We start from the raw sequence: 24,442 nt of genomic DNA, 5'->3' as shown, positions 1-24,442 counted from the left end.
CCTTCCTCTGCCTCCTCCCTTCCTACAGACCTCCATCCCATCTTTTCCTGTATCCCTGGTGATGAATGGACTTATTAGTGCTCCATAATGCCTTTTATTCAGATGAGACCATGAAGGTGTAGCTATTTATATCTGGACCACTGGGCATAAACATGTGCTCTACCGCCTGCTGGAACTGGGTGCTTCTGTCCTCATATTCAACTGTTTTAAAATGTCTGAAAGACAAACCACTCTCTCACAAAAGGTTTCATATCTGACACGTCTTCAACCCTCACGATAAGGGTTGTCGCAATGACCACAATACTGCAAAACTGCGCTATAGATGAGCCAACCACAGCAGAAGGCGAGCAACTGCCACAATCGCGCTACGTTCATGTTTTTTCTTTTTTCCTGAGGCTAGGCCCTTCTTGTTTTACACTTCAATGCGTGTATACTGAATGTTCAGCAGCACCCACAGTCCGATCCGTCACCAGCAGATGTGGAGGATCCCGCCTACCGCACGCAACATCTGGCGTGCTGAGCACCAGGCATATTCAGACTAACACACCCTGATTTTCACAAAAAAACAACAACAAAAAAAAGGAAAACAGCACTTACACCGCATGGACCACAGATGGCGCTGTTGAGCCACCCTCAATCACCGCAGGGATAATTCCTTCACCACGACATCTTACAACAGTATTATAATAATTTCATATCAGTCAGCCAAGTGTGTGACTTTGACAGGGGAGACCGCTGTTCCTACAAGCTGTCAGCGGTGGTTTCTCTTAGACATGATCACAATCCAAGGAGTTTCACCATGACGACGAAGGTTTCATAACATTAATGAAGTAGCTGTTTTATCCCAAACCACAGAAAACAAGTCATACAAATCATTTTTGTAACACTGATTGGTAATACTTTTGGATGGCACAGACAAACAATGCTGTTTTTCAAGGTGAGGGTTGTGTTTACATGCACTTAAAGGACCAGTGTGAAGGATTTAGTGACATCTAGCTGTGAGGTTGCAGATTACAACCAACTGAATAACCCTCCCCTCTCCCTCCCCTTCCAAGCATGTAGGAGAACCTACAAACTCATGAAAAACTCAAAAGGTCCTCTCTAGAGCCAGTTTTTGGTTTGTCCGTTCTGGGCTACTGTAGAAACATGGTGGTGCAACATGGCGGCTCCGTGGAAGAGGACCTGCTCCCTCTGATATAAAGGGCTCATTCTAAGCTAAATAAAACACGACGATTCTTATTTTCAGGTGATTATACACTAATTAAAACATACTTATGAATATTATATCCCACTTCTGCCAAGTCTGTTCTGCTAGATGCCACTAAATTCTACACACTGCACCTTTAAGTAACCTGGTTACTCTAAATGTATATATGCAGCAGATCAGTAGCAAGATGTCTCGTCTGCCCCTGACCTTATTTCGGAAGTTTACTTATTTTAGCTGTAGCCTGTTAGTGTTATAAGATGCTGCTTTATGACTTTTTATGGTATTATTTTGATGTGTGTGTGTGTGTGTGTTGGAGCAGACAGACAGAACTACTCCTCACAGCCAAAAAATGTTTGAATTTAACAAATAGTCAAATGTTAAAGTGACTTTGTGAGGAAGCTTAGTCAGAGGGTCGAGGAAGGTGAAAGGAGGCAAACTCAGACTTGTTCAATGACTAAAACTCAGGGAACTCAGGGAAAACTCAACTCAACAAATTTAGGCATGATCACGTGCACACAGCTCCACAGACGTCCTCTTTTCTATCTGCTCCCCTTCAACAACTCTCTCCCCTTAAACAGGCTCTCCAACCTGTTCAGGCAGAACCATGTTTCTTACAGGGGTCTCCCTTCCTTTATACCAACGACTGCTATATGACAATGTCACTTGTATCACTTAACATTGTTTACACACTTTATCCACTCAATACTCCTCCCCATCAGCCAAAACGGAATACAAATCACACAAATACCAAACCACACATTTAACTAATTTAAGAAATCCCCCCATACTTGGTCCAACCCATGACATCATCAGTGGTATCAGCAAGAGCTTTAAAGTAGGAAGTTGTTGTATGACTCCCATGGCGCTGCTGCTCAGCCTTCTGCTGATTTCTCCCAGTGGTCACTCGTAGTACTGCAGCAAAAAATCCCCCAGTGACCCAAAAAGCATTTCCCCCCATTGACCACCATCATAAAAGACACGTCTGTAAAACTGTTGACAGGACACCTCCAACTGCAAACAAGGTCAATAATGATTCTTTTTATTTTTTATTTTTAATCTATCAGGGTTTAATATTTATAAAACTTTCCTTGAGCTAAGAAAAGTGGTTTTAAAATCTGTGATGTCATCACAATGTAAAGTCTATGGACCGAGCGGGAACTTGTGGGCGGAGCCAGTGGGACAAAAACACTACTGCGCATATTCACTGGGCCACACATCTGGAAGTTAACCCATAAACTAGAAACTCTTTTGGCTTATGTGCCAGGTGAGTAATTTACATTCCAGTGAATAGTCGTTGTGTTGAGTCCGGTATGCAGTTCTTATATAATACATCCATGGTGAGTATGGTGACACAACAAGAGAAATACATAAATTAAATACTTGTCTTGATTAAACCAGAAATGCAGTAAATAGTATGTATGTATGTATGGATAGTATGTGAAAGCAACGCTACAAATAGCAACGTTATACTGGCTAAAAACAGTTGCTATACTGGCTAAAGCTGCTTGCTTCTCTGTTGTACCACGCCATTATTTGTGGAAATGTTTATACACTCGTCCCTGTGTTTCACTGCATAGACATCTATCTCCGCTGATGTTCAGGTGGAGTAAGCATGTGTTGCCAGGTTTGGAAAATACCAGAATGTTGTGTATATCACAAATCCTTGCTATTTTTCAGATATGTGGTTCTGTTTTGGGTTGTGTTCCAGTCTGACATTTTTCTTTGGATCTAGTTTCGGTTATAATAAATGTTTATTCAACCACAGGTTTTAAAGCCTCTTGGATGTGCTTCTGTTCCCTGTATTTGGCCTCAAATTAGCCTTGAATTACACCTGAATTACAAGGTTGGGTTTTCTGTTCATCTTAGTTTCTCGGCTCCTGTCTTATTTGGGGGAGGCCACACAGTCTAGAAATGCCAATTTGTCGTGATGCATCTCCTCCTTTGTGAAACCGATGTTTCCATCTGTTGAGTTTAGTGTGATGTGAACCAGTGGCTTGTATCTGAAACCTCTCTCTCCATGTGCTCTGTGTATGATTCATGGGGATACAGTTTTTTGCAACAGTCTTGTATTGAATTTTTAACTGAGATGTTTGAGCTGCCTGATGCCCCAATCACCAAAGAGAATATCTTATTCTTAAGATGTAATTTTGAGTCTAATTAATGCATTATTTAGTTCTATATCGGCATGGTTCACTTCAATGATGAGTTGCCTCTTTGAGTTTCAGTGTTATGTTGCCTCAAAACCTTCGTTGAAAGTACTGAACTACTACATTATCTTTTAATAGTTCAGTACTTTGTTAATACAATTATCAAATGTAGCGCTGGGCAAAATAACCATTATACATCTGCATTCTAGTTAAACAACCTGTGATACATTACTGGCCAGTTCAGTCCAGTCTAGACGTCCATCGCCTATGTCAAAGGGTACAATGGGTATAATCATTACTGTAGCTAGCATCATGTCTGTTGTTCATGTTACTTAATCACAGTCTGCTGCTGTTAAGAGTGCAGATTAGATCTAAATTCAGCATATGAAATGATGACTCAACAAGAAGTGGCGGGGTAACAAGCGATTATTACGGGAAATGATTATAGGCAACCATTATATTTCTATTAGCAGCAGGAAATTTTGATTTCAGGGTGTTACATTAGATAGAGCTTTAAAAAGAAACAATTGAATTTGATTTGCTACAGCGGAGCAAACAGTGCTGGACATCAAGAGCAGTTGTGTTGCTCACTATGATGAAGAGGGTTACACACATGAATGGATTTGTCGATGTGTGACCAAATGGACGTTACACAGTCAGCAGACAGCATCACTGATATGATGGAACTGGTCGACATTACAGTCATATTTAACCTGAACTCAATCAGCTGTGTCCACAGACATGCTTCCACTAGCTTTATCCAGACTATTATAGAGTTTGAGTGTCAAATTGTCTAAAAGGCTGTTTTACACACCTATAAGCTCTACAACCTCGGCTGAACATCCTTAACTTCTGACTCGCTACATTCCTGCAGCGGCTCTGAACCTTGACATTGGATTGTCCCTTTGTTGCCATGTAAACACAAAGAGTGCAGCATCAGCTCCGATCACAGCTGCTCCCAGCAGCTCGAGTGTTGTTTGTAAGGTCTTGTACACAGCAGCAGTAGTCCTGACAAACTGAACATGATGGAGTATCTCTGCTTATGTAGCCGACACACTGTAACAAAGATATTACATCAACCTTCAGTACACCTGAGTGTGGAAATGGCTGGAAAAGATATTTACATGAGGTCAGCAGCAACACTTGACACATTTTCATCAGTACTGACTGATACACATGCTGCCATAAATAATCAGCCAGTTTCCATACAGTATATTTCCTCTTGTTGGTGGTTAAACAGCATCAAGCTTTGCCCTCCTGACTGCCACAAATTATTCACTAGCTCTCCCAGTGCCTCCCCGCCTGCACTGGTTTTCCAGTCTGGTTAGTTGCTCTAGTAATGGGTGCGGCTGCGGTATCCTCCTCCACTCACTAATTTTTTTTTTTTGCCTCTGTTGCTATGGTAGCCACAACCCACCATATACCAGCTATTATTAGTTAGCTGTGAGGACGTCAGGATGACATTGTCTACAAATAAAAGTGAATCTTGACAAAAACTCTTCCTTCTCCTCCTCTGAAGAGATGATGTCACCGTTGTGTGGATGAGGCTGAACATACAGAACTGTAAATCACATGTGCTGTTTATCTCTGAGCGACGGCTGCAGTGCTGTGGTTAAATTTTCATGCCTCGGGGTGAACTCTTGTTCCGGATGGGGAACTTACTTCATGTTTAATGTTTAAGCTAATAATCTTTTCTTCTTTCTCTATCTCCACCCTCGGCTATGTGGAATGTGCAATCCTCACATTATTTGAGCCAAAAAATATATGTTGCTTTTTTTTTTGGCAAGAAATACTGATAAAGCAGATTGAGACTGCCAAAAGTTGTTCTCATCTCTGTACGCAACTAGTAAGTCAGTAAGTTTTTTGCTTAAAACAAAGACAAACATCAGATAAAACACACAGGAATAAAACACAAGTTACAACAGAATATATCCCATGCTGCCTGAATGCCTTCTGAACAGACGGCTTTTAACAGAAAGGCTTTTAAACACTGGTTCATGAGGTGCTGACGGGGGATTAAAGGGCAGAGCCAAAAGCTCCTGTCAGACTGGTAACATGGTTACAGAGGTAGCATCGACACGGAGGTCTACGCTTTGAATGTTGACTCAACAGCTATACATTCAGCCTTTTTGCACCATGATGAGCGAGTGTGATCCCAGTATCTTTCAATCTTTCAGGGCAGTGGAGATCAGAAAGAAAAGCGAGCAGGGAGGAGACACAAAGAGGCTCTGCTCTTTAGGGGTCTCATCTGTGAATTCCCTCTAATCCTGTTAACTCAAGGCCTCTAAAGGAAAGTGCCGCCTGCCTCGGAGAGTCACTGCAGCGTGTTTCCATAGTTACCCAGTTTTTCTTCTCCTGTGCCCGTACTAGTGGGTGAGTGAGGGCGATCGGGGGGAGACACAATGTGCCACTGATTCACCGCGTGTGTGGAATAGAAGGAACCTGTACAACACTCGCTCAGTCTCCGCGGTAACGCTAAATACAGTTATTAATTCCAACAGATGTATTGACAAAGTGTTTAATCACAGCTCTTAGCTCAACGTATTTAATCTGAGTGTTAATGAAAAGATGAAGAAGTTTAAATATGTGAGTAAATTATTTGCACTTTAATATGCATTAGGCAGCCGTGCAAATCCTCTTTATTAGTGTCTAATATAAAAGCACCTTTTTAATAGTATTAATATAAAACATTCAATAGAAAAGACATTAGCGAGCAGAAATCCCAATATCACATTATTATTATTGAAGTATGAAGAATACTGTTTGACTATCATGTATAAATGAATGAATACATTTATTAAGTACTTGAGAAATGGATTCATTGAAGTCACATGAAAATGAATTGATATACACAGTATTTTATACATAAATGTATGTATATTCTGGTCTACTTTCTTAAATTAGTAATAAATTGTAAACTGGTCGTGGTATATTATGATTATATCACAGCTACATTTTCAGATCAGGTCTTTTTTTACATTCATTTCTGGTTTCTGGGGTTCTGGTAGATTTTCCAAGTGACCTTTCTAAACAAGTGTTTGAACACTAACAGCAGAATGTGATATGATGTAAATGTTGGATATCGCTAAGAGGATAATTAAAATCTGAATGTAGAAATGTTCAGTACTGATTACAGTGTTTTGATTTGGAATTAAAATGCTAACCTCAGATCTCACTTCACTCTGGTGTTCATGGTAACAGTTGGGAGTCTTGAGATTGAAAGTAATGCATTCAGGATGATTAAATATTCAGAATTTGACTGGTGCTGATGAATTTTCTGAGACTACTTGTGCTTTTTTTTCTTTGAAGCTGGAGCTAAAGCGGGTTTTTTGAGATTCACCCCACAGAACTGTAGCTTCAAAGAACAAACCTGAGTTTTAAATAAGAACAACAGCCCGACTGATCTCATGGCCTCGGGTGTACCAGGAGCACGTCTTTAGATGGGGGGCCACTATGTTCGAAGTGTAAACTCACACACCAAATAAGATTCCAGAGAGGAGGAGTGTTGCTGTAGGGGAGCGACAGATGCATACCGTAGATATACAGCCAAAGGCGAGCGAACACTTAGAAGAAGTATGAGCATGAGTATGATTTTATGACTGCCAGTAATTTCTACTGTGAGTCATCATGATACTGTAAATCTACCACAATATTGATCCAAATATTGGTCAGTGTCACAACTCAAGAAAAATACCCCAGAGGGATTTCCCAGCCTCATCAATCCCTTCATGTCTTACACACAATAATCAGATGATCAATCCCAACACAAATAATGACCCCATCTTTAATCCCTCCTGGTCATAACAGATGTTATTGCTTCCTGCATCCAATTAAAAAACAATTTCTAAAAAAGGGGGGGGGATCAGATCTCATTTATAGCTCAGTGAGATCGTCCTTGCAGCCTGAAGGAGATGCAAACAAGAAAAGCTTGCGACACACCGCTCACACTTGACTAGCAGACCTTCAAAGAGCTGACCTATTACAACATCCCTCTCCGGAGAACCACGAGTGTTGCATTGCCCCATTTTTCTGCCAAGGTGCCAGAATGAGAGTAAGAAAGACGCAGAGAGAGAGAAGGAACAAAAGCAGGCAAGTCAAACAGCTTCTCAGATGATAGATCAAAACACAATACTACACCTCCGGATGCAAAGGCCAACGCGCACAGTCCTGCCATTTTGTCCTGTGAGGGTATAAAGAAGAGCAGACGGCCTGCTGGTGATAAACTGTAAGCCTGTGTGTGGAGCTGTGCAGCAGAAGAACAGGGTGGTACTACCAAATCTCTCCAAGACAGGACATTTACGAGGGCTTGACTCATTTCCAGACATTGTTCCTCTCACTCACAGGAAAGTAACAGCATACAAGTTGCTACCAACAACACCCACCCCCTACTTTAAATACCCTGCAAAAAAAAAAGAAAGCACAAAGCCTCAAGACTGGGAATACACTGTACTGCATGCTTTCAATCAGTTCTTCAGAAATCAGCAGCAATTAGCAGTGTGAGCCAGCGTGTATTAATTTGTGGGGGAGATATCAAAGTCTATAGCACTTGTTAACTTTTGCAGAGTGCAGAGTTATTTTCTGGACACTCTGTTCCTGCTGCCACATTTTAAGGGCTATTACATAAAGCAAGGTTACAGCAAGCCTCCACTTCCAAAGAAGCTAAGAGGGATCAATGAAACAGCCCTGAGGCATTTTTAGACACAATTAGACCTCTATGATAGGGGGATGCTCAATAGTGCCATGACTAACTCTGTTAGTTTGACTTTTAATTAAAGCAGTTATTCAATTGTCCTTTTAATCATCCCAGTTCCAGATAAAGAGGCAGAGCAAAGGACGGACATCACAAAGTGCATGAAATTACAAAAGACGTCCAATTTACAGAGAGCATCTCTGACATTTGATCTGGATCCTGGAGTCATGTAAAGGTGTTTTCTGGAAAGGTTAAAGTAGGTGTTTGACATGTGTGACAGTGACGGCGTGTGGCATCCCCGAGACTGCAAACAAGTCACTGTCACATGTTGATGAGTCAGCCACTCTAGGTGACACCATGGCAACAGATCTTTCACCGTGTTACCCCTGCATCCACATCAGACCAGGGCCAGATGAGCTGAGGATGAGAATAAACACTGTAACAGGCTCAGCAGCCGACGGAAATCTATACCGACTACTGTTGTAAACTAGTCTTCCTCACCTTCCTCTCAAGCAGCATAATATTTCTCCAACCACAGATTTTGCAAATAATTTATTTTTTATTTAACAAAGTTGGATGTTTTTTGAAGAACGTTCCACTAATAGTTTTTGCTGTCGACCAAACAAATATCAAAACAACATTTAAAATAAAGACACCTGTTGAGAGGCCTTCATGCATCGATACATTGTTAACGGATCACACTGTAGTCTTGTTTTGTTTTGTATTATTGCTGAAGTATTAATATCAGCAGTAGTAATGTTAGTAATAGTAACTGTATTATTATTACTGGATTATTTTAGTTTCCCTCAGTGGTCTAAACTCTGTGTATAATTATGAAGATAAATTACCTGTTAATGAATAATTTAGAAACATCAAACAAACCAAAGTACTGATTTTGGACTGATATTAATCTGATGTACTGATGTTGACTCACATCACTTCAACTACTTTATTGACTTCAGAAGTGAAGTCAGGTTGAGTTTAGTGTAATTAGTGAGTGATATGACGACACCACCGACACACTGCTGCAACACTTCTATCTGTTTCCTGTCTTCACTCACAATGCATTTATGTTTATATGAATATGAAATAGTGCTGCAACTAATGATTATTTTCATTATTGATTAATCTGCCCATTATTTTATTGATTAATTGTTTCATCGTTTTGTCTATAAAACAGCAGAAAACTGTCTTGGTGCTCATGGTGACGTCTTTAAATGTCTGATCAACAGTCCAACCAAAATAATCTGTTTACCATCATTACTAAAACAATTATGTGATTGTCAAAATAGTTGCCAATTATTTTCTGCCAATCAACTAAGTGATTAATTGAATCATAAACAAATAAAAAAACAAACAAAACAAAACAGCTACTGCACAACACTGATTATGAAAAGAGTGAATATTTCTCTACTACTGAATCAATTCCATCCTTTCATCTCCGACTCTACGACTCAACTCTGATTCCTTTGGCTTCTTCTGTCTAATAATATCAATAATCTGCTCTCCAATATGCTGAGATAATATTGTAATATGCATTGTAGTGACACCTCCCCTTAATATCCGCCTTATATTTTAATGTACTCTTAAGAATTAAAGCAGAAATGAAACAACACATATGTAACTAACACTGCACGAGGTTTCTCTGAGGTACTGATATAATCAGACTGGTTGCTGCTTAAGTCTTGATCACTCTTCTGTGTGCCGGTCCCTTCACTGAGCTCAGGATGTTTCTTTTGCGTGTCCTTCTTTTGTTTTAACACTGACAACATGTACTCTCACACACCACTGATCCCGACATTCACACCTTATCGCAATAATCATAATTTACTTTAAACTTCAGTGTGTTACTGCTAAGTTTGGTGAGCATCTCCCTCTTTTGTTGTGGCTCATGAGCCAGTCATAACAAACTGGGGGCTCGTCTGTTTTGAATAGAAAGCCAGGAAGTTTTTGTGGGCTTTTCCTTTTCTTTTTCTGTAAGTGAATTAGTCTTTGTTAATCTGGTCGCGTGCTTTGTTTGCATAAGAGCATGTGTCAGTCCAGTTTGCCTGGCTGTGTGTGGGGAAAGCCTTTGATGAGGAAAGTGGACTCTCATATGAAACTGACATCACATGTGAGGGATTCCCTCTGGTTACATAGGTAGCCTAATGGGAGATATACTCCCAGTTCTCTTGTTTGTGGTTGAAGGGATTTGTCAAAGGTTGGGGGGTGATAGTGTTGGGCTACAGCGGTTAGAGCTACATTTGTTTGGGACTTCCGTGGCTCTGGGGACTGCCAGTTTTCTGGTCGCCTCTCTCGGTCCAAAGGGCTTTGAGTGCGTAAGCAGCTGCCACTACACCTCATGAAGACCAGGGGGGAGTTATGTAGCCAGATTTGTTGGCAGTCAGATAGGAAGGAAGATCAGTTCGGAAGCTGCTTATTCCTCTTGTGTGCACTGGTGGGTCTTAACACGTTTCATTCCTCTGTTCTCCTGTGTGGTTGCAATTATTGGTAAAGTATGGAGGAACCTGTAAGTAGAGGTAGATCAGTGCACAAAGGATCAGCTGGTGAAAATAGCTGAGTATTACAATGTTGATGTTGGTGATAATAGAGCTAAAGAGACAGTGAAGGCCAATTTGAAAGCAAATTTGAAAGTGCTGGGCATATATATATATATATATATGTATATATATATATACACCTACACATACATATATACACATCTCGGGCCATTTTCCTCTTGCGGCCACGTCCAGAAATGTTGGCTACAGCTCCATGAGCCTTAAACTTCTTCATAATATTGGCAGCAGTAGTCAGAGGAACACTGAGCTCTTTGGAAATGGTCTTATAACATTTATCCTTCTGTTTTCTATGTTCAGTGTGATGCACACAGTAGCACAAAACAGCAGAGTCATTTTCTCCTTTTAAACTGGCTGCATGAGTGATTATAAGACTGAAAACACCTGTGATACTAATTACAACACAACAGTCTGCTTAAAGTATCACTACAAATCAATTATTTATACTAATTGATTTGTAGTGATATATATATACTATTTCTAATCCGGGCTATTTTACAATGTATTTGTAGAATAAACATGAATTCAATTATTTTCACAACTTTTTTGTTTTGTTCCACTACAAACCAAACATAGACATGCATTGATAATAAAATATATTTTAATTTCAACACTGTTCAGAGCAAACAGTGCATTATTTTAATAAAATGCAAGGGTACCAATAATTTGGGCCATGTCCATATAAGGATTCTTTAATATGTGGCTCTGTAAGCAGCATTCAAACTAAAGGCTCAACAAACAGCTTCACTAAAGTTCTAGACAGTAGTGTGGCTTTGAAATCACTTTAACTGTAGTGGTGTGTGTGTGTGTGTGTGTGTGTGTGTGTGTGTGTGTGTGTGTGTGTGTACTGACAGGCCTGTGTTAGGGTCACTGATTGATCATGTCCTAAATTACATTGCATTTGAGTTTAATAGCCTGACCCTGCTGAGTTGCCACAGGCAGGAAGCAACTGTTTCCATTTCTGCTCATCTTCTCTTAGTAAACACTCTAAATAAAACCGGTGCTACTCTGAGTCCTTCACACCTTGCATTAAACTGTGTCTTGTATCCAGATTGTATCTAGACATGATTTAACCTGATTACGTTTGCACCTGGTATTAAAATGTGTCTCCAGTGTCCACATTGAGATCCAACTGAGATCTGATCGCTCTGTCAAGCTCAAACAACCAAACGTCACATCTTCCTCCTGTTTCACGGGTCCAAAAAAGCAACAACAACAACAACAAAATGGTAGCCATCCACGCGGCTGCGCTGTTATATGAACTTTTGCTTTCTTTTCTCTGTGGGGGAAGAAGCTCTCTTTGACGACTGGGATACAGACAACGAAAGCAGCTTTCTTGCTAGGAGCTTAGCTCACTGACGGGCTAACGGCTGCTACTACACTGGTCTGGAACAGTCGTGCACGAATGACAACGCAACTGCATTTATGCTTGTGTTCAATGTGGTCACACTCCAGAGGTGGTTTGGCTGTTCAGATCACAATCCGTCCTCAATGCGTCTTGGGTGCATTTACACCTGTAGTTGAAATGTGTTTTTCCAGTTTAATAATCAGAAATAAAGACCTAAGAGAGGACAGCAGGTTCATCCCATCAAATGAGTGAAGGGAGACAAACCAATCATCTCAGAGTGTATGTGAGTCTACGGTCATGCTAGGCTACAGTGACAGAGGAGAACATTGTAGGATTCTTCATTTATCCATCTCATGTCAAACTGACGATGGGATTGCATGTTGTGTATTTTATGACTGTGATTAATTCATATTTATATTATTGTATTATATTAATCTATTGTTTTTTTTACTGGTCATTCAGTCTATAAAATGTCAAAAAGAAAGACTAATGATCGGCACATGTTCCCAAAACCCAACAAGGCCTTCAAATTACTTATCTGGTAAATAACCAGCAGATATTTGCTATTTCTGCTTGCTATCAATACATTTTCTGTTGATCCTCCATAATATTGGCTAAATTTGTCAGCACTGTAGCCACCATGGAGGACACTGAGGTCATGTCCTCACTTCTTTCTCACAGAATTGTAGTTTTGGCAACCCGGAGGAAGTTTACATAATGGTAATTAATCCATACATGTGCTGGCTGTCGTACAGGCTGATTACAAATTTCACCATTTTTACACCACAAAAATAAATAAAGAATTCAGTATTTACCCAGCAGGATTTTATTCTGGCAGTATTTACAAGAATTTCCAACAGCATGTTGGGAAGAAAATGTTACTGAACTGTTGAGAGAATAAATAAAATATGTAACTTCAAAATAGCAAACATTTTGGAGACTTTCTTTTAGGTGTCTGGTCAAAATTTCCAAAGGAATGGGGGCTGTGTTTCCTGGCTCCTGACCAATATCTGAGTTTTTTCCAAGTTCTCCTTGTAACCTAGGTTGTTTATTGTATATGGAGGTCACTAATCACGTCAATCAGCAGAGAATTTGTTGTCAACTATTTTGAACGTGCAATTAATGGCAAAGATCAGCTGCTTTCAGCTTCTCAAATGTGAGGATTTGCTGCTTTTCTCTGTTGAAGTTTGAGTCTTTTTGGGTTTTGGACTGTTGATCAGACAAAACAAAACATCTGAAGACGTTACCTTGAGCTCTGAGTAATAATCATCGCCATTTTTCACCATTTTCTAACATCACATAGACTGTATGTCATCAATCTAAAAATGCTTCCCGCTAGCTATAGTAGCTAACGGGAAGATGGCCCTCTAGAAATCAGTTAGCTAAGCTAGCAGCCCTACAGCTACAGAATACTGGATCAGTATCCAGTCAGGCTCATCTACAGACAGAAAATATGTTATCACTGTCTCCGTTGAACATAAACAGTTTGCTTCTCTCAACACATACTAAAGAATTTCTTTCTGCTTTAATGTCTCCATTATAGACTCGATTAATGAACAGACTCTTCATGTTTTCTTCTAATGTGACTCCCCCTCCACCCGACGCCGACACCTGCTGTAGTTACTTATAAAGTTACTCAAACTAGGTTATTACTATGCAGTGCACATCATTACATTAGCTTTTGCCTGTTCCCAAATTCAATATCGAATTGTGACAATTTCAATTTACCTCTTCAGTGAACATGCTTCTTTCTTCTCTCTTATTTCCAAAGTGGTGCTGATCATTTTTTCATGGAGCTAGGCTCTGACCAAAACAGAAAGCCATCCAGTTGTCTTTGTGACAGCGGTGCAGATAATAATACTACTTGGAAAAGCTAGGTGACGGGAGGAGTTGAAAAACTGTCTGTTTCCACTTCAACAACTCATTGCCTGATTGCTGCTGTAATAAGTATCTGTGTATATATGTTAACTATTGCTTTAGACTGCAGGAAATGGTTCACAAAAACCACACCATCATTACACTGACAAACACAGACAGATATTTTCACTCTAACATTGTTAGCAGTCACTTCCCCAAAGGAGACAGATAGACTGAGGGTTTTAAATGGGTTACATTGATCCCAATCAGCAGCTCCCATGGTACTGAGAACAACCAAGAGGCACAAGTTGTCAAGGCTGACAATATGCAGCCAACAGAGGAGAGGCTCACATGCTCCCAGCAAAGGCAAAATACGGGATATTCAATTTAGATGCAGCTGGTGATGTGAGGATGAAAGACACTCTGTTCAACAGTTACTGTGGAGTCTAACTAACCTTGTGTAGACGTGGAAAACTGATCTACTTCATGCATTGTTTGCATTTGATCCACAGTATTTAATGAGACTTATTTCACTCTATTTTCCATGATAAGAATTAAAAAACAGAAGCATACTTCATCAAAGTAACCCCTTTCCTTCACTGGCTGAGTACTTAATGATGTCATCGCTGGCAGAAAAAGGCAAACCAGCTTACCTCATCTCAACTGCATTCCCATGCAACCTTTCTAGCGTGCCTGACATGCTCTCTGGCTGACTGTCTGTCTCTGCACAGACCTCAGATGACCGGACTTTGGAACAATCCCAGTCACAAAACCGCCCACGCTGACCCCACATCCCCTACCTTTGACTCGAAGGTAGAAAAGCAGCGTGAGTAGCATCCCTCCTGCTGAACGTTATCCCTGCTTCACACCCTGCATCTCATGGTGATCTCCTGCACCTCCTCCGCTACTCCTCTCCTCATCCTGCCTTCGTCCTCCTCCTCCTCCTGCTCCTACCGAACAGCTTCGCTCATGTCTCTGTGTCACTCTCTCTTCCCTCCCCTCGCTCCTTATTTGCTTTCACTCCCCTCCGGGCTGCGTCTCTTCATCACACTACACACACACACACACTTCTGGTAGTACAAATCAGAGGAGGCATATGGAAACATGCACAAAATCTAAAACGGGCGTTATTTTTTTATTTCATTTCTTTGTGTGCTTGTGCATCAAATGTTTCCCGTAGAACAGGGATCACACCACATGACTGAGGCTTTTCAGAGGAACCTCCTGCCTGCTTCAACACTGCAGTTGCAACATTTTGCCCACAAGATGGCAGAACTGGCTCTGAATCTGCCAGCAGCATCCTCTGCACACAACACATTTAACCTAAATTTAAACCTTGTGGACTATTTATAGTGGCTGTGCTGTGCCTATTGGAGCACATCCTGGATGACAGCTACACTTTTCTAGAAACCTGTCTCTGGATGCATTTTTAGCACTCTTTTCATGGGAATACTGAGATGTCTGTGTGATAATGTACACCGCTACCCTACACAAACCAAGGGTATAATCAGTTGTGAGGCAGAAAGACACAATCAGCTTTGTGGGTTTCATTTGGGTCTGTCTACCTCTTAGAGTAGTTTACTAGCACATTACCAAACTTCTCCACCGTAACAAAAACATTTTGTCTGATTTTACATCCTGTGTGTAATCGTCTGCCAGTGAGGTAATATATTTCACCGTGTTCCCAAACAGTTTTAAGGAATAGTGAGTCAGCATCTCCAGTCAGCATACAGGCCACGACGTAATAAAGCAGATTACTGGATTAGAACCGAGGAAACTAATAACAAAATGACAAAAAATATGTGTATCTTGATGGTTCTTGAGATAAATTTTGATATAAATCATGATAAATTATACATTTCAGTCTAAGACAAAATTACTTATTGAGATTTGGATTTTTTTGTGCAGTGAATTCAGGACAGGTTAGACCAGCATGGATTCTAGGATTATGTCTTAAATCAAGGTTTATCTCTAACATCTGTTTTCACCTGTTTTACAACATTTTACAATAGGATTAAATCTAAACCTAAATATTGTACAGTTGGTGTTCGTGTAAAAGGCAAATGACAAACAACAGAAAGATTCGACCCATATTAGTCACATATTATACAGTCACAACCACCAAACTGTGAGAACTTTGCTGTTCCACTGATGTTACAAACTGTGATGATGCTGATGTCAACTTCTGTTCCTGGACACCACTGGTCAGATAACTGGGACAGATTTCTCCATATCTCCCCAATAAGATGACAAATATAACAGTCATGGATTAAATATATGTTGCAATGTTATAAATGTAATCTATATCCATATTCTTTTTTACAAAACACATCAAATGAATACATTTCTTTCACTGAGCGAGCGCTGAATCTGTTAAAACACGTTTATGTCTTTATCATACGTGGTTTAAGATCAACAAAAAAAGCACAAAACTGAAACAATAAGTTGCTCCTAAAGAAAAGTTCATGACTTTAGATGATGAGATGATTAAATCTCATGAATTCCACCATAAAAGTTTTGATTATTTTAGGACAGGCACAGCCAGAGATCTCCCTCTCCCAGCCAAACACAGACTTAGACACATTTATGTCTATCCTTGCTTGCCAGTGTTGCAACACCGGGGAGGTTGTGCAAGCATTTTCTGCATTCCTTCACAGTGAGGGTGTAAGGCTATTCTCTAGGCTGGACCCAAAGCTTTATCACAGCAACCTTCAAGACATTTTTACTTTATCAGCATTGCCAGGAGCAGGCTGTGTAGTGCTGCTACAGGCAGCAGTATCTGACACTCCTTCACTGTGAATCAACAGTGTGGCTGGAAGCAGTGTGATGTATTAAGAAAACAAGAGTGGACTTATCTTAAAGGACTTCTCCGCTGGGACAAACTGAGTGACTGGAAATAAAGATACGTTCCCTTTACTCTGTGAAGTTTTTCTGGCACACACTTACAGTACTTTCAACCAGAAACTTCATTATAACTTAACATTTTCAGCGTCTTTAGGAGATTATTGCTTGTTTTTCTAACAGCAGTCTGTAAAGCTTTTACTGTATCTGTATCTAACTCTCAGCAGTATCACTACCACCACCATGTGGTTATAGGCACTATGTTTTCTCCTAATTCCTTAATCATTTTTCCCCTGAATCCCCTGGATCAAAATGCATCTTTCATTATAATACATTCACAATCCCTGCAAACACAACAGTAAGCAGGCATGCCATATCTGCCTTTGAAGAGCTGCTGACATTCACATTTTTCCCCCAAAGAAATTTTGTTCAATTTTGACTAAATTTGCTTCAGACATTCACTGCAAAATGCTTTTTTTTTCTTTTTGATAAGTTATTTTGTTTGTTGTAGGGTTTATTTTTCACACACTACCGTAACATTTGAATGCATAGTGCTCTTACAACTACATTTGGTGGATAAACTGGTCAGCTCCATGAGTGACACTTCACCTGCAGGTAAAAGTGTAGCAGCGTAACAGGTTGAAATGACTGAAATATGGAAGTATGGCGGTCAATATCGGTCAGTGTCAAAGTACAGCAAAGGTGAAAGAGCACAACCATCAATGTGTATATCCAACTACAAACCAAACATTTCACATCCACAGTTCTAACATCAGCTGCTTGCAATAACCACACTTTTTCTTCAAAAAGGCACTCTCCATTTGGGAGTTATCATTGCTTATGGGGGAAGCAAACTAACTGTACACACAAACCATAGACTGAACAAATACCTTGAATCTCTGAAAGCATAAACCTTCACTGAATATCAAATTTCCACTGTGTAGCTTGCACTGAAATGTAATAATACAGCTTCACGCTCAGCTGACTGAGCCAGAATAAGACTGCACACACACACACACACACACACACACACACACAACAACCCCCAGTACTACACACAATATATCAATGTTTGGCTGAATCCCAGTCACCTGACTAAATCCCGGCTTTCCTGCTCATAAATAGCCGTTCAGCCCCTTTGTCTATGATGGTCTTAACCTTGACGGCCTGTCAGTCTATTTGCTGCTATATTATGTAAGATTGCAGGTCTTTGTGTAAAATGCTTTGACTTCAGAACCCAAAGAGCAACAGGGTGACCTGGTCAGGCAGGTAGTGCACTGAGCTGAGGAATGCAGACTGAAAGACTAAAAGAAGATGGGTAAAAAGAAGGGAGAGGGAGAATGCAAAGTGTATTTGAAAAGAAAAAAAGAGACTAACAGATGTGAGAAAGAGGGGAGAATAAGATAAAAGGAAGGCTCTACCACAGACAGTTAGCAGCTTAAACACAAGTCAGCTTGGTTTAGCAGCTTAGCAGACCACTCTTTCTGCTAAGCATGTAGCCTCACCAAGGCTAGCTCCAGCGACTCCATTGTTTGTATGGCTTGTTTGTGCCAGCTGAAGTGGTTGCCCAGTGGGAGCGTTATGCAAGGGACCAGCCTTTTGTGGATTAGCCTTCTGAACAGATGTGCTCCAGGCTAACGCTATTCACTCCAGAGGTTCAATAGTAGGACACGCCAACCACTCCAAATCCATCCGCACAACAGAATGAGGTCAGCAGCAGAGGTAGAAAAGGGACGAGGGGCTTTAAGGTTGTGCTGAATGCAACGTTTTTAAGCCATACTTAAAGGAATTAAGAAGCTATATTTTTTCTTGATGTAATCATGCTGCCAGTTGTGATGATGCTTGAATGTCAGGGTGCTCGTGCTTCTGATATGAAGTTTTGATACATGTCTACATCAAGCAACAACTGTGGCTGCATATCAAAACACAACAAATATCTGAGCTTAAATCATAACCAGGACAATTTTGCATTTTATTTGGTCAAAGTGATAATATGGCTGCTTGTGCTAAGACATTTAACACTTGAGAAGTTTTACTTATTTTGTAATATGAAAAAAGTAAGGCACTGAAAAAGTCCACAAAGAAATGTATTGAATAAAGTAGCTACTGTATTTTGTACTGGTACCAAAACTCAGGTATCATATCAATTGGTGAAGCCACTGTAAAAGCACCATCAGCTGCAGTTCCTCCAACGGCCACTAGATGTTGGCTCCGAGGAAACTGTTCACACTGAAACACAAATAGTTCAGGTCCCATTTACATGTTACATCTCTAGCATGTGTATGGAATAGAATAAAGGTCATTAATATGTTGAGCTTGTGAAATGGTTTGTGAATGTGTGATAAAGTTTTGCAGCTGTAGAAATATTTTGTGCACACAGATATAATTTTCACGTCTGTAGAAATATTTTGTGTAATTAAAATTTGTGCAGGATTTTTTTCAATAGTGAGGTTTCACAAAGTCTGAGAGACATACGTGTGTATGCAACACTGAAGTTACAAGCTACAAGTACAAGAGTATGAATTTTGACCGTGTTTTTATATCTCAATCTGATTGGTCAAATGCAGAGTCAATCTGCCCAATCAGAGGGCAGATGGTTCCGTTGCATTCATCCACCTGCGGGTCTTGAAAGGTGGACGATGGTGCAGGATCCCCGTGACCAGGTTGGTTTAATTGTACTTGAGGATGCTGTAGATATTTAGTTATTAGATATTAGTTTGCTGTTATTGTAAGGCAACACAGTTGTCTAAATGCATATTTTTAAGTTTTTTAAGCTAGCTATGTCCACTAGCATTACCAAAGTAGCAACATTGATGATGTTGAAACTTTATTTCTAACATCTTTTTAATATATCCAGTCTTCCCTTGTGCCAATAAGTAAAATAATTTACTTTGTGTGCGGTTGTTAAATACGTCAGTGAGCAGCAGCGCTGTATTAGCAGACATATCATATGTGTGAACTGATATCACACATTTGTTAGTAGACATAAGTTGTCATATTTCAGATGCTGAAGGAGGCCAAAGACTACAGCTCCATCCCAAAAGTTCAGAGGGCCATGGTAATAATAGTAAGGACTCAATATGTGGATTCTTTGAGATTTTTAGTTGTATTTTGATCAGAGGCCACAGAGTCAGAAGATGCTCCTGCATCAGATGAAGACGCACTACATCAAACTACATATCTGCCATATTAATTTGCCCTCTATATAGCTGTTATATTTGTGATAGGGATGACAGAGAATATTTTTGACCGGTTACACATGACACAGAGGAAATAAATTCACGACGAGTGAAAATGAGTCCGAAGCGTCTTCTGACATCTCTACTGCAGAAACGGAATATGTCAAGCTGCCAGATACCACTGTCACAGATGATAAGGAGCTCAAAAGGACAAAATGGCAAAATGTATTAATGCAAACTGCCAGAGAAAATCATTTTTACTGCTTCCAAGAGCCTGGCAGGAGAGTGTGTGAGTATGTAACTATACTACAAAAAGTAACGTTATTTTTCCAAAAACAGCTGTTGGAAAGGAGGGGTCTTCTTATAATCAGTGTCACCTTATATTCGTATCATTATTTCTATTCGTACCTCGATCCAGAGTATGTCATGCCATCAAGAGCTACTGTGACTAAACGCTTTGAAAAAGACTTTGAGGAGAAGTAGAATAAGCTAAAAGACAAGCTAACATTAGCTCAGACCACCAACTGCTGGACAGCTCTCACAAACCAAAGCTACATCACAACTTTTCTTAAAAATTAACCAGTTAGTTACTGGTTAACCAGTTAGTTACTGTCAGTCTGTCGAAAGCAAAATCAACCGAAACTAACATCCCTAACTTGAGACTTGTAATAAAATCTTCTGTATATATTTACTCTTGAGACAAATAAATTTTACAAGTGTAAAAAGTCATAATTAATTTTGTTTAGCTTCCTAAAGACTGCATAATTAACTGTTAGTTAATTTGTCCATGCCATTATTCTAAATGAAAGTGAGGGTTTATTATAAATAGTTTATGGTACAATGATAACAAACATGTATTTGTTCAGAAACAATTCACTGTAGTCACTTTATCGTAAAAGAAACAATTGCACAAGAAATATTACATAGCAAATGAAATATACATAAGTAACCTATTTACAGTATAAAGCACCTCAAGCTATTTACAACTGAAAAATTGAAATGGAAGCTACATCCTCATACAGATAAAACTGCTTTCTGTGACACTCTGGATATCAGATTCTCCAAAAACAGCAATTTGAGATGACAAGTGTGTGACCTGGACCGAGAGTTCCACACTGCCGTGCAAATACTGTCTGTTATCCTCCGCTGTGTCTGGCAGGTCAGCTGTTACCTGGGTGTCACTCCTGATCCTCTGTGCAACACTCCCTCCTGCAATATGTGAGCCTCCATATGCAGCAGCATTGGAATGGTCTCTAGTAATTGGTTGTAGCATTTACTCTCCACAGCTGTGGGTATTTCCCTGCATTTCTGACCAACACACGGAGCAGGATCCTCCGGGATCATCGACACCCTCTGCCCTATTTTTCACAGCCCCTGCTGTGCTCCTGTCCACTGCTCACACTTCCACTGGACCGTCGGGAATTCACCATCAGCTCTACCTGTGCCAACAAACAGAATGAGATTAAAATGCAAACCAATTGCAGGACAGAAAATAGAATCAACTTCCTGCTAATTTACTGGCTTAGCTAATAGCTAACACCAACTTTATCTTAGTAAGCAAGCCAACATAAACCTGATACTACCTTCAAATTTACAACGAAGCTTCTGTAATCCCACAGGAGCCAGACTGTCCTAAATCCACAAAATTGTAAATACTAAGAAGTGTGCCAGTGTTCATGTGTAACTATGTGTAATTACGGTACATGTCATCATTCTTGCTTTGCCTTCAGCTTGAAAAGTTCCTGCCAGCGTCTGTTGCTACTTTGGTAACGCTAACAGACATTTGCTAACATCCTAAAGCTACATTACTGTTCTACTCTGGGTACATAAAACAGCCTTCCTGAACTTGAAAATATGCATTTGGACAACTGTTGCTGCAAACTAACTACAAGCTAAATACACATTAAATGTTTACCATTAATATCTACAGCATCCTCAAGTACAATTAAACCCACCTGGGTTGTGGGCGAACCCGCATCGTCGTCCATCTTAATTTTCAGGACCTGCAGGGGGATGAACGCAACGCAACCATCTGCCCTCTGATTGGACAGATTGACTCTTTGACCAATCAGATTCAGCTGTAAAAACAGGGTCAAAATTTGTACTCATAACTTGCAACTTGTAACTTCAGTGTTGCATACACAGGTAGGAAATTAGTATGTCTGTCTCTCAGACTTTGTGAAACCTCACTGTTGAAGATATTCCTGCACAAATTTTAATTACACATGCACAAAATATTTCCACAGCTGCAAAGCTTTATTACACATTCACAAACCATTTCACAAGCTCAAAATATTAATGACCCTTATTTGAGTCCATCTTGGTGTTGCTTCAAGTCATAGTACGTCCTTAACTGAAGGAGACTTGTGTTTTGTCAAGTGTTTCCTTGATTGACAGAAGGCTCAGCCTAGCAGAGCCATGTATAGTCCACCTCAGTTCCACCCAGGCTTCATCCACTTCACCCAGATTGGATTTTCTAGCTTCAGTAACTCAGATTTTGTTGGCCACTTTGTACAAAAGTGATACAAATCCTTAGGAACATGAATGCCAAAACTATTTGAATTATCACTGGAGATGATAACTGCTCAGTTTTGTTGGTAGTTGCTAGTTAATATTTTCACAACAATCAAAATATGTCCGTTTAAGAGTTGTATAATTCTTAACCTCACCTATAGTGCTCTCATTGGTCGATGGTTTGTCCAACAAGGTAAAAAGCCATCAAGGAAAATCAGAACTATTTGAAATGGCTGAAAAAATCTGAGGAGCAGACAGCCATACAGAAATCTAGTCACTGACTGCAATGTGAATCTTACAGGTAGCTTCACTTCATGGCATTCATCAAACAGCACCTTCCACACCAATACTTTGATTAGCTGAAAAACTGTTTTATAGCAATGGTTCTACACACTGAAAGCTAATGGGTGACCTGCTTCAAGATTGCAAGTAGCTAACTTGCTAGCAAGAGGCTGTGACAGATTAGCAAGAAGCTGCTAGCTTGCATTTGTTTGGTTATGTCTGGTAATGGTATGGTAACTGGTACGGTTATGATAATGCTACCCAACCATTTTAGAGCTCCACAGTCAGTGGACAATATAACATCTTTTTACTGGCTTGTGTTTTTGTGTTTTGTTTGGTATTGAATAGAGTCAATTCTCATGTCTTTGCAGATTAGCGCTTTGCCCCGATGATGTCCCTGTGGTGCAGTAACATGACTGCCTTCCTCACAGCTTGCAAGGAGGCAGACCTATTTTAGAAGGTAACATTTTTGCCTCTCACCCTTTATCTCTGAGTCACTCTCCTTGTTATGAGGAGAGAAACATCTCTCTTTCAATTTTGCATAAACCATTCGACACACTGTAAGCTCATAAGCTGTTTCCTGAGAGGCCTCTGCAGCACGGGCAACTCCGTCAGATGTGTCAGAGAAAAAAAAAGCTCATGATATAAATGAACTGCAATCCATAAAGTCAAGCACAACTGAGAGCTGCAGCGTAGAGGTTGTCTTTATATAAAATGCTCCAGTTCTCAAAGCTCTAATCATTTCTTTCCTATGCATTTGGGAGAAAGGGATTGGTCAAAGAGGCACAGGTTAAAGACAGTTTCAGTCGTCAGTTCTTAAGTAAAACATTTCTTCATCTGATGGGTGATATGACCCAAATTCAAGTCAGATAAGACAACTGTCGTGTTACTTAAAGGTTTAGTTCCAACCCAGTTAGTAAAAATAGGCAAGAAGGGTAAAAGCAGTGCTCCAGAAAGACTTTGTTGAAGCTGGGCTTTTCCAGAAATCAAGTCACTCTCACAACAGAAGAATGAGAGGAGTTCAGGTCAAAATCTAATGTAATGTTTAGTCATTTCAAGTGTGAAGAATTTAAAACAGCTGCCACCATATTTCAACCATCCACTCATTCATGGAACTCAGTTGCTAAATGTAACCAGTTGCATTCTGGTAGCATTCTTCCATATTGGAATATATTTCCATGTTATATACCATCTTAAAGCTGTGACTAATGATTATTTTGACTATTGATTAATCCAGAAAATAATCAGGAGATTAATAAATCAATCTTTAAAATCTCACAAAATAGTGAAACATTTTACAAACTTTCTTCTATAGCCAAAGATATTCAATGCATTATCATAGAAGACAAAGGCTAGCATATATTAAGAGGAGGTGGAACTAGTGAATTTTGGCAAGTTTTGTTCAAAAAAGTACTGAAACAATGATTTAATGTTTCATTTGATTTGGTTGAGTTCAGAATATGTTATCATAGTAATGTGTTCCCAAGGTCAACAATGAATCTCAACTCTCAAACATTTGGTTTTTACATTAGCTCCTACAGTTGTTACCCAGGGAACTGAATACCCAATCATGAACAAAGCTGCTCTTTGGGAAAAATCAATCAAGCGTACATGAAGAGGCACTGATTTCTGCTGGTGTGCCAAGAGATCCTGAATGATTAGGAGTAAGACAGCAGCATGCAGAGATATTATAACAACCCAGTGATGAGCTGAGGCCTGCCTTTTTCACCTTATCTTTTGTTGATATCTTATGATGTTTGATCATCAAGAGAACATATAATGGTACACTGTGTATTTAAAAAATCAGGTGCGGTGAAGA

General features: G+C 39.8%; 1 protein-coding gene across 2 annotated transcripts in view; it reads right to left on the bottom strand.

Annotated features, from left to right (window-relative positions):
- Positions 1-24,442, bottom strand: part of prkcz (protein kinase C, zeta) — a 135,404-nt gene that overhangs the window by 65,062 nt on the left and 45,900 nt on the right. The window contains exon 1 of one of the 2 annotated variants that reach the window (XM_042409439.1): positions 7,492-7,529. The exons of the other annotated variant lie outside the window; for it this stretch is intronic. Coding sequence (XP_042265373.1) covers positions 7,492-7,528 — 37 coding nt within the window. The 5' untranslated portion in view covers position 7,529. Of the gene's footprint in view, positions 1-7,491; positions 7,530-24,442 lie in introns of those variants that run through there. 2 annotated transcript variants of the gene reach the window in all.

Source organism: Thunnus maccoyii, chromosome 4, assembly GCF_910596095.1.
Source record: "Thunnus maccoyii chromosome 4, fThuMac1.1, whole genome shotgun sequence".
In the NCBI taxonomy this organism is placed as follows: Eukaryota; Metazoa; Chordata; class Actinopteri; order Scombriformes; family Scombridae; genus Thunnus; species Thunnus maccoyii.
Note: the sequence above shows the minus strand (reverse complement) of the source record. Positions and strands in the feature narration are given on the sequence as shown.